This window comes from Lathyrus oleraceus, chromosome 7 (assembly GCF_024323335.1).
Source record: "Lathyrus oleraceus cultivar Zhongwan6 chromosome 7, CAAS_Psat_ZW6_1.0, whole genome shotgun sequence".
NCBI lineage: Eukaryota > Viridiplantae > Streptophyta > Magnoliopsida > Fabales > Fabaceae > Lathyrus > Lathyrus oleraceus.
In genome coordinates this window covers 173,169,581-173,181,392 of record NC_066585.1, presented here as the reverse complement: position 1 = coordinate 173,181,392, position 11,812 = coordinate 173,169,581, and the positions used below count along the sequence as shown (strand labels likewise).

The 11,812-nt window shown below is 38.9% G+C and overlaps 1 protein-coding gene across 1 annotated transcript; it reads left to right on the top strand.

Annotated features, from left to right (window-relative positions):
* The first annotated feature begins 3,492 nt into the window (after positions 1-3,492).
* LOC127102691 (uncharacterized) lies at positions 3,493-4,374 on the top strand. Its single transcript, XM_051040039.1, has one exon. It carries the CDS (start codon positions 3,493-3,495, stop codon positions 4,372-4,374), a length of 882 nt encoding a protein of 293 aa, XP_050895996.1.
* Positions 4,375-11,812: the final 7,438 nt, after the last annotated feature.

Below are 11,812 nucleotides of genomic sequence, written 5' to 3'. Positions count from 1 at the left end.
GGCTTATTTTGGCATTTTTGTGTTAGAATGGTATGTTCCCTTTAGGATTAAAATGTGATCAATTCCTCACAATTTTAGGACTTAACATAGAATTTTAATCAATATTTTGACTAATATGTACATGTTCCCTTAGGACTTCGAGCTTAGAATTTTTAATCAAATTTCTAATGCATGATCCCTTAAGATAGTTTCTAACAATTACTAACTTTGATTAGACCCTAACCTAGTTCCCTAAAAACCAAAACAAAACCCATGATTAAATTGATCAAAAGTAATTTTGATCAATTAAATCCTTTGAAGTTGTATAATCCCACAGTCTGAATTGAGTGACCAAAAGACCCTTTGTCACTTAATAAGACTTTTCTTCCAAGCTGTGGAGCTCAAGGCCTCAAGACAAGATCTTCAACCAAGGCATCCTCAGTCATACCAAGCAGCGGATTATTCAAGCACGTCAAAGGTGGCATCTTCGACACTTGTCAAATCAAAGTTAGAAGGGTGTGACACGAGCCTTAAGCAATAGAGAAGAAGTGGGACTAAAGTATTCCTACCCCCATTCTGAGTATCTTTGGGTATGGGACGTATGACCCAGCGCTCATCGTATTCACCTCTATTCATAGACTTTAGCACAATTCTAATCACAAGATTGATAAGTCTCTCACTACAAATCAAAAAACAACAAAAGCAAGGACAACAATCAACAACTTATCAATCATGAATCAAGTTGTACAATATGAGCTTTAAGTAATGGAGAAGGAGTGGGACTGAAGTATTCCTACCCCCATTCTGAGTATCTTTGGGTATGGGACGTATGATCCAGGGCTCATCGTATTCACCTCCATTCATAGACTTTAGTACGATTGAATTGAACCATTGATAAGGTCTTCATCATCTTCCATGCAAGAAACAACTACAAAGACTCTTCTCCTTCCACTTGAGAGTTAGTGTGATTCTCACCCAGTAACTATCAAGTCTATCCATTCGTCTTTCTATTCAATTCTTAATCATTCCATTATAATTATTTCAATCTCAATCATCCATTTCTTCTTCTTGCCTCCAATCAATCTTGTTTTCAGCCCTAGTGGGCTGAACTACGAAAGCTCTGATTTCCTTATTGCACTATAAGGGTACGTAGGCAGGAGAACCCAGTTTCTTCGCGAGCTACCTTATTTATAATCCATCCTTCATTTCAATCAATTCTAATTCTTTTGCCTTATCAATCATCTTGTTTTTAGCCTTAGTGGGCTAAACTACGAAAACTCTTATTTCCTTATTGCAATATAAGGGTACGTAGGCAGAAGAACCCAGTTTCTTCGCGGGCTATCTTATTTATCAATCTATCTTCTCTATCCCATGGATCACTCTCCATTCACTCAACCAATACCATCTTTTTGAAATCAATCATACTTCTCCTTGGACTCATTGTCCATCCTTTTAGGACGTCCTGATGACAATCCATCTCTTCAATCGAGAGTTGTTTGGCCCGTATCCCAAACGTTTAATTCATTCTTTTTCAGATAACACGCCACTTTGCTCTTCGATTAAGAGCCTATCCCTCTCTCGGATCCAAGATACTATCCTGAGTTGATCTCGAATTGCCAATTCCCCAGCAAGCGATACATTACTCCTTACATTCCAGTACTAGAAATCGCTCTCTTTCTATTCTCGTAGTTCCGAACTACGATTGTTCTGACTTTCTCATTGCACGATGAGAATACGTAGGCACGAGGATGCAAATCCTTGGAAAGCATACTTCTAATTATTCCCCCTTCGCCTTAGGGCATCATTCATATCTTTCATAATCCATTACCTACCTTCGATCGTAAATCGTTCACCTAGTGGTATACTGTCTCTTTGACATCGAGATACACTTTCTTTGGGATTCCATACATAACCTTTTAGGACGCCTAACGAATAGTCCATATTTCATACCTAGAGTTGTTTGACCCTTATCCCAAACATTTAATTCCTTCTTTTTTTGGCTAACACCCTGTCGCGGTCAGAGATGTTTCCCTCTATGGTAGAAATCCCATTTCTCTTATGGATTCCAACATACTTTCACCTTTCGATTTCAAACAATATTTCTTCAGTCACTTATCACCAAATATCCAATTCTGTGACTTCGGTCACTTCATTCCGTTCACTTCACGATACACTCATAATCTACCTTCCATTACTCCACGTGATATACCTTTATCTTTGAGTCTAATAAACTATACCTTTGTGCTCCATCTTGTACCTCCTTGTGAACCAAGAGTTGTTTGGCCCTTACCCCCAAACACCTAATTCCTCTCTTTTTCGGTTGTCCCAGTACGGTGATACAAGTGCTATACGCTCTCACTTGTCGGTTCATACCTGTTTACTCTTGGGTTCATGTTCTCACCCTTGTTGGAGTTCAAACAACATTATCCTTTGGTTCAGACCATACTTCTGATCACATTTCTTTCCACCTCTTGCCTCTAGTTCCTTGAACTATGAAGCTCTGAATTCCTCATTGCGCTATGAGGATACGTAGGCATGAGGGTCCTAATCCTCACCGAGCACTCTATCTATTTCCTTTTCCCATTCTTTTGCGATTAATCTTTAGATAACACCTATTCGAGCGAGAACAATAAAAACGGTTCCCATGGAGTACCATGGATGTTTGGGGTGCTAATACCTTCCCCTTGCATAACCGACTTCCTTACCCAGTATATCTCTTTCCCCCTGGTTTTATCGATGTTTTCCCTTCCCTTTGGGGATAAATAAAGTTTGATGGCGAATCTGTTGTATGTTCGAGCGTGCGATGCGCTCGGGTATATTTCCGCTAACTTCGGCTGGCGACTCTGCTGGGGATACTTCGCTACTTGGAGTACTTCCTAGTCCCTAAAAGGAGTCAAGCCTAGTTTAGGTTGTTCCCTCGCTAGTTTAGGTGTTTATCCTTATAACTTTACTCGCTTTTATGTATCGCATTTTTACTCGCTTTATATTATGGATATATTTGTTGTGCTGTTGTTGGGATGGGTTACACTGCGTGAGAGGAAAGCTCTGTAACCAAGCTTAGTACACACATAGGTTAGGCTCGTGGATAGTCGGGTACACCCGTGTTTCACGCGTTAGGTGTCACGAGAACCACACCCACACTAGATTCACTTGGAAGTACTTTTGTCCTGTGAGTATTCACTACGGAAGGGTATTTCCATTTCGAGTCGATGACTCTGGGAGACCTTCTAGGGACCACCTTGGAGCATAGTCCACACCTATGAGGGAGATATGGTTTTTTATTGCAGGAAATCATAAACTCCACCTACCTTGATACTCATGTTACGTCGAACTTTTGAACTTGCAACATGTGGCACTTACAGATTGTCCAGAGCTTACCTGAGTTTCGAATCCATGTGACTTATTATTATCTCATCATTACATTATCATTCATCATGACCAAATTTTTACATATGCATGTATTTTCTAGGAATCCAGGAATCCAGTCTATTTACTAAGCATTTGAAGCAAAGCATGAATCCCGAGAGAAAGAGCATCCACAATTACAAGTTTGTGGAACCTCAGTTGGCCGTATTGAGGGGACTTGGGGCACGTTTAGGTCTGACACACAAAGACACCTTCAAGGAAGCTTATGGTAACCTTTTGGGCATTCTGAACACCAAGGTCAACATCACCACTGTGCACACCTTGGTGCAATTCTACGATCCACCACTAAGATGCTTTACTTTCCAAGATTACCAGCTAACGCCAACATTGGAGGAGTACTCTCATATTCTGGGTATTAGGATCAAGAACCAAGTGCCCTACATCTGCACTAACGAACTTCCTAAATATCAGGATCTTACTGAAGCTCTGCATATGGGAAAGAAGGAAATAGAGCGGAACCTGAAGCCAAAGGGTGGAATTCATGGCTTCACTTCTAAGTTTCTCGTAGACAAGGCTATCGCCTTCGCTGAAGCTAGGAGCTGGACGACCTTCAACGCCAATCTAGCTTTACTTATCTATGGGATTGTATTATTTTCGATTATGGAGGAGTTTGTAGACTTGGCAGCTATTCACATCTTCTTGACTCAGAATCCGATTCCCACTCTTCTTGTTGATGCTTACTATTCCATCCATGTGAGGACCCAGAAGAAGAAAGGGACTATCGTCTACTGTGCCCCTTTTCTGTATAGATGGTTTATTTTGCATCTACCCAGTAAAGGCCCTTTCATTGAGAACAAAGATAACTTGAAGTGGTCCCAGCGGATCATGTCCTTAAAAGCCGAAGACATTCCTTGGTATTCTCGAGTTTACGATGGTGTCAAGTTCATCCTCAATTGTGGGGATTTTCCTAATGTAACTCTTCTTGGCACAAAAGGAGGAATCAACTACAACCCGAGGCTAGAATTGTGACAACTTGGATACCCTATGGTGGACAAACCTGATCTCGAAAGTGTAGAGGGTTTTGTCTTATACGAAGGGGTCGAAGAGCCAGAGTTGATCAAGAAGATTGTCAAGGCTTGGGGATTGATTTGTCCTCAAGGAAGAGCAGAGATGGGTAAGAAGAACTGTATCGCCAAGGAAGCTTACACCAGTTGGGTCAAGAGCAGAGTTAGTGAGGTTTTGTTGCCATTCCCGCCCGAACCATCCATGAGCCTCCAACCCCCCGAGCCAGAGAACCAGCCAAATTCTGAAGTAGATGAATTGAAGAAGGTTATCAAGACCCTAGAGAAAGAGAATTCCGATCTCAAATCTAGGCTTGTTAAGATCTTATTGGAGAAGGAAACCTTGAAATTCAATCAGAATCAGAAGAGAGACCGAGTTCGTCAAGCAGATGATGAGGTACAGACATAGGTCTTCAAAAGAATCAAAGTGGGTGATGTAGCGGTGTATTCGTCGCTATATGATTTATCGATTAAACCATAAGCAAAGCATACAATGATTTTCGAGTCGCCACCGCACTTTTATTTATCCAAAGGACTGGCTAAAAAGCGAACAAAAGCCTAAGAAGTTTTACACGTAGAAAACTAATAAAAAGATCAGAGAGTCTGGGTAAGGGGTAAATTACGCAATGGGAAGGTGTTAGGCACCCACTACGTCCTAGGTACTCCTAGGGAGCCCTTTTCACACTTGTTGTACTAAATTGTTATTTGTTATGACATAAGTATTGTGCAAACATGATTGGGATGATGAGAAAAGAATATACAATTTTATTATTGGGTTTGAACGGATGAACCCGCTGCCTACGTACCTTCCATCAAAGGTAAGGATCAAAACGCCGTAGTTCGGCTAAAAGATTTCAAAAAGGTTGATGGATTCAATTTTAAACAATAGCACTGAGGCTTTTCATTATCAATGGGAGAAAACTCGACCAAAACCAACATCCACCATGCGAGGATAGCTTCGACGTACTGGAGGGGTTAACCCTGTTTTTAGTACGGAAGTCTTACTGTCGACTCACTAAGGATAGGCAAGATTTACATCAACCGCAATGATAATTGAAACCTATGGCTAATGCATGAAAAGATTAACAATGGACAAAGCCAAAACAAGTGAATGAGTGAAGTTAATTGATTGTGATTATGAAAGTGAAGTCAAAGTATGATTAAGATTGATTTGAAAGAAGTATTATGAAAATGGAGTTTGAAAAAGTCAAGGACTTGGGTCCAGGTTTTTAGTTTGGAAAACATGAAGAAGTTTGCACAATATCTATGTCAAGTTTGAAAATTGAAGTGTGAAAAGGTTTAGGACATAATGAGGATGAATGGATGGATATGGATTGTAAAACTTCTTAGAAGGTTCACCTCTTGAAATCATATAGAAGATGATTCAAGTGTGTCCTTTGGAATAGGCAATGAATAATAACAAACAAACAAGAAAGTCAACAAAAGCGGATATCAGATGCCAATCATTGGTCTTATACCAATCTCCTAAAATAAAACTGGATATCAGATGCCACTCAATGGTCTTACACTAATCTCCTCAAACAAAGAAATAAAAGGTGGATACCGGATACCAATAGATGGATTTACACCAGCCTCCTAAAACAGAAATGGATATCAGAGGCCACTCAATGGTCTTACACTAATCTCCTAAACAAAATGAAACTTGGATACCGGATGCCAATCTGTCTGGGCTTACACCAATATCCAACATATGATCATAGGAAAGCAAATGCCAACTTGCTGGGACTTACAGTTGCATCCTCACATAAACAAACAAAACAGAAGATGGATGTTAGATGCCAATCTGTCTGGGATTACTCTCACATACACAGTATGATCCTAGGAAACAAATGCCAACTTGCAGGGACTTACAGTTGTATCCTCACATACAATCAAACAATGCAACATGATCACAGGAGAGCAAATGCCAACTTGCAGGGACTTACAATTGCTTCCTCACAATCAAACAAACAAAACAGAAGATATGAGTGACCAATGAGGTCTTACACTCTATCCTTCCATATCATAGGAGCAAATGGCCAAAAGAGATGGACTTACAATTGTCCTCAATGGGCAAACAACAATGATAGCATCACAAAAGCAAATGAGATGATCATGCATTAATGGCAATTGATGATGATAAATGCATAGCATACAGGCAAACAAGTGCATATGAAGCAATCAATCAATCAATGAATAGCAAACAGCACACTCTATAGCCAAACAATGGGGGGCTCACACAAGAGGGTTTGACTTTGAAAGTCCACTGTAATAGGTGAAGGTCGCTCTTAACCTTGCCATTGAGAGGCTAAGGTGAAGCAGATGAATGGGAGATGAGGGGTGTGCCTCATTGCTTCTATCTCAGATCAGAGAGAGCATCAAATAATAGAAAGTGGGGGAGTTCAGAAAGATGGAACTCTTTCCCCATTATTGACTCGATTAGATCTTGGGTTTTTATCTCAATGCTTCAACCATGTAATGGGAGCAAAGAGAGGACACACTGAATAGTGGGGGATAGATTGCTTATCCCTACCTTCCACCAATTGCCTCAAATGAGGACTTTTCCTGCTTGGGACAATTTTAAACACACACAGGCATTGCCTCTTAAGGAGGACTTCAGACAGTTTGCCCGGTCAAATAACAGACCGGGACTCCAGACTACATGAAGAAGAAAGGTTTATACCTCAAAGCAAATGCTAAATAGCAAAGCAAGCAAGTTCAAAGAACTTAAGCAAATAAAGTACCTGAAAAAGTCAAACCAATTAGTAAACAGTTCAACAGATAAAATCAAAAGGAAATGAACCAATAGTCAACCACAGAGGGACCAATTGTGCAAGGCACAAAGACTCAAGTTACATGAGTCAACCTACAAAACAAGGGTTAGCACGTGATATATGATCCAACTCAATCAAATATGAATGGTCTTTGAGGCATTGGTGCTTAACCTGAAACAATAGCTCAAATGTAAGCTCAAAAGACCACTAGGACTAGCCTAGGGTCAAAGGTGAAAGAAAAAAGTCAAACAGCAAAGGAAAGTCAACCCAATTCATGTTCAAACATTTAAGAAGCAATCTCAATTGGATTCATAATCAAATCATGCATCATTGTCATTTCATATGCAAAAGAATGCAAAGCATGGCAAGAAAGAGCACAAATAGGTCAACAGCAAGACTTCATCCAAAAGTCAACCCAAACAATCTCAAAAATTATGAAATAAATCACATTCAAACCTAACATCTATCATGGTAGACATGTCAAATTTCATTGCATTTGGATGAGAGGAAGGCAGTCAATTAAAATCAAGAAGTCAAACCAAATTCAAACATGCACAATGAAAGTCAACAAACATGGGTCAACTTCAAAAAATCATATCAAATTAAAAACAGATGAGAAATGAATGAAATTAACACCAATGCAAAGCTCAAGATGTCTAGTTATCACATATAAAATTTCATGGTCATACAATATGGTATGAGAATTTCCCAAATGATATGGCAATGTGTAGCACAAAAAGTCAACATTTGACTAGGCAGGGAATAAAATTCACAATCAAATGGAAAACAGCAAGATTAATTCCAAGAAAATTCATACACAAACTAGACATGTGATAGATCATTCATGCAAAATTTGGGGTCAATTGGATGTAAGGAAGCATGTGAACAAAATTAGGGAAAATACATGATCATGGTATGACACCAAATGTAACCTCCAACTTCAAAAATTCATATCCAGCAAACCACAAATGGGAAATCCACAAACTCTATATGGAAACAAAGGTCAATGTGTCTAGTTTCATCACAAAAAGTTTCAAGGGCATTGGATGCAACATGACAATTTCACAATTGAAATGGGAAGAGATATCATTTGAGCATACATGTTGGGAAAACAATTATCATTTAAAATCCAGCCAATGAAAAATTAATTAAAAATCAAAATCAAATACTAGACACATTCATGAACATTATGGAAAAAATTGCATGATTTTTGGATGAAAATTGAGAGAGAAATTAATTTTTGAAGATGGGTGAATAATTGGAAGCAACATGAACAATTAACATGGTGAACAAGTCAACTAAGGGTCAACGCAGTGGCATAAGTGTAAATAGGCGTCCCACTTAACTAAACTGCAGCGTTTTGGCAAGGCAAATAAAATGTTCTGATTGGCTCTCAGCCAATAGAACAGTAACGTGGCCAATGAGCTTCAAATTTCTGGTTTTAGAAACCCTTAGGGTTTTAGCAGCCATGGTAAACTTATCTTCATGCTCAAAATCATCAATGAAAATCAAAACAAGCAAAACAACCAACAGCATGGCATTAAAACTCAAGTGGCATTCTAACACAAACAAACAGAACACGAATCAATGTGGATTTCTGGACAGATTAAGATAGCAAAACAGCAGGGCATTCATCACTTCCAGCAGATCGAATTTTTCAACATTCTCATAAACAGAAATTGCTCACACCATCATGCTTAACTAACAGCATACATACATATTCCAATCATCGTTTTCATGAAAACCACAGCATTATAGCAAATCGATGAAAAAAAACACATTCAAGCATAAAAAAGAAATCCCTATTTCTCACAGCATGATTGATCATTTAGCATGGTTCAAGTTGTAATGGAATGAGCATGGTGAGAGTTACAAGACACATATCATCATTTAAAGAAATAAGGGATTCGAGATTTTACTTGGATTTGAAGAAATATGTGAATCAGTGATTGTTTGGTGCTGTTGTGCTGAAACAGATGGCCCTTATGCTTGGCAATGTTGAATGCTTGAAGCCTTTTAGCTCAACCATGCTTGAAAATGCTCAGCTCATGTTTTGCCATTGTTGGTTCTTGAGAAAAACAGAGCAATGAAAGGCTGTGTAGATGATGAATGGTGGTTCAAAGAGTCTACAAATGATGGTCAGAACTTGGAGGAAGCAAAAGCATTCGAGGGCCTTTGGAGCTTTTGGTCAGAAATGGCCTTCGAGCAAAAATGCAAGAAGATGAGAATGAGGTTTTTTTGTTCTGGCTGCTATGTTTCTCTAGGTTTAGAAAATGCAGAAAAGATGGTGAAAAGTAATGGCCAGGGTTTTGTTCATTGAGAGTTCTTGACTGAGTTTGAAAAAATGCCAATGAGTGAGTTTTTGGAAAATGATTGAAGCAGGTTGGTTCTGCAGTGTAGTGTGTTTTTTCTGCTAGGTAGGAGTTTCATTTTGACAGCAAAAATAAGGAAAAAAGAAATGCTGTTGGATGTTGTTTTGTAGTAAGGCAAGGTTTTGTTTTTGACAGCAAAAATGAAGAAATATTGTTATCAAAGCAGGGCAGGGTTTGTTACTTTTTGTGAGTTTGGGCTGTTTAGAACAAATGCCAGTGAGAGGGATTTTTAGAGAGTGAGAGAACCAATGCCTCCTGCTGTATGATGTGTTTGATGCTGCTGCTGGTTTTGTTTTTTTGACAGAAAAAAGGAAGTTACCATTTTCTGTTTTGATGTTGTTCCTGTTTGTGAACAGAATTTGCCATTTGGGTGAAGAAATCCAATGAGAGAGAGTGAGGATTTCTTTGTGTGGTTAAAGGCTGTTCTTACTGGTTTTTTATGACAGGAAATGGTGGGAAACATTGCCTCAAGCCAAGGCCAGGTTTTGTCTTTTTGCCAATATTTGGACAGAAAATCATAAAGGCACAAAAGATGAGTTTTTTAGCATGCATGAAGTTTGTTATGTCTGCTGTTGGTTTACCATGGCAGGGTTGGTGATGATGAATAGATGGTCCAAATGCAAGGTTTGGTTTTGTTCAATGGGAGTTTGGGACAGAAAGTTTGAAATGCCAAATGGCAAGGTCAAATGCAGTTTTTTAGGATGAGTGCTTTTTCTGCAATGTGTTTTTGATGGTTGTTAACTTTTGTTTCAAGTGACAGAAAAGAGGATCAAAAGCCCTGCTGTTAGAGGTTGTTTTTGGTACAAGGCCATGTTACAACTTTGGTGCTTTTGGACAGAAAAAAAACAGAAATGCCAAACCAAGATGAGTGAGCCATGCTTTTTCTGCCTTGGCCAAAATGGTATATGACAGGGAAATGAGGTTTGGATATGGTGTCAAGGCCAGGTTTGTTTCCTTAGTGTTTTTTGGACAGCTTTGGTGAAATGCAAGTGAGCAAGGTCATTTTTAGAATGAGTGTGAATTCATGAAGCTTGGTTGGTTTTTTGATGTGGTGGCTGTTAATGAGATTTTTTAATGACAGAAAATGCAGCATAGAACCTGCTGTTAGAAGTTGCTAAATGTGGTTTTCAGTTTTTGTAACTTTGGTCTTTTGGACAGTTTTTGACAGAAAAATTTTGAATGCCAAAACAGCCAAGTCCGGTTTGAGAGAGTGTGAACCATGGCTTTTGTTGCTGTGTTCAAAATGGTTTGTGTGTCTGCCATTGGTTTGTAGCATGACAGCAAAAATGGCAAGGCTGCCATGTGCAGTACCAAGCATGGCTAGTTTTGGTCCTTCCTTCCCAATTTTAAGCAAGCAAGCAAGGCCATATGTACTACTGGTTTTTTGGCTGCAAAATGTGTGCACAATGACAGAAAAAAATGCTGCATAATTGCTGTTCTTATGAGGTACAAGGCAAGGCATGGTGAATGGTATGGACAAGTATGGTTAAATTGTACCTTTCTTACAATTCAAGCAACCAAGCAATGGCCTTATGTACTGCATATTTTGACTTTGCAAACACATTCTAAATGACATTTATGAGCTGTTCCAATTGGCCAAATGTTGAAAAAATGTTTAAATCAAAAAGTCAACTCTTGGTCAAACTTGCATTTAAATGAGATAGGTCAAAAAATGCCATTTTGATTGGTGAAGTTTTGGCTCATGAAATTTATATTTTTGGAAAGAGGGGATCAAATGTGACTTGTAGGAAAAAACCCCACCAAAATTGGCCAAACGGTTTGGGAGATATGGCCTTTTGAAGTTCAAGATTTTCTGAAATCGATTCGATCATAACTTGCCAACCACACATGGGAATTGAGAGTTCTTGGACTTTTTGGAAATGGGAGAACAAGATCTTCAACTTTCATGTTGGGCAAAAATTCATTTGAAGCTTGTATCATGATGTAAGTTTGAGGATCAAGACTTTCCATTTATGGCAGGTTTCAGTTACAGGTCCAGTTTCCATTTCTGGAAATTTTCTGTTTGACTTCAAATTCTTCCATGATGAGGTTGGACATGACATATGAGGCTTGTATAGACATGAATGAACTCCTTCAAATCAATTCCATCCATCAAATCACTGACTAAATGGCCAGTTGACCAAGTTTGACTTTCTGTTGACTTTTCTAGGGTTTTGCATGATTGAACCACTTCTGATGAATTCCAAACCCTAATTCCTTGAGACCTTGATTTCCAATGATGTCCCAAGTTATATGAACT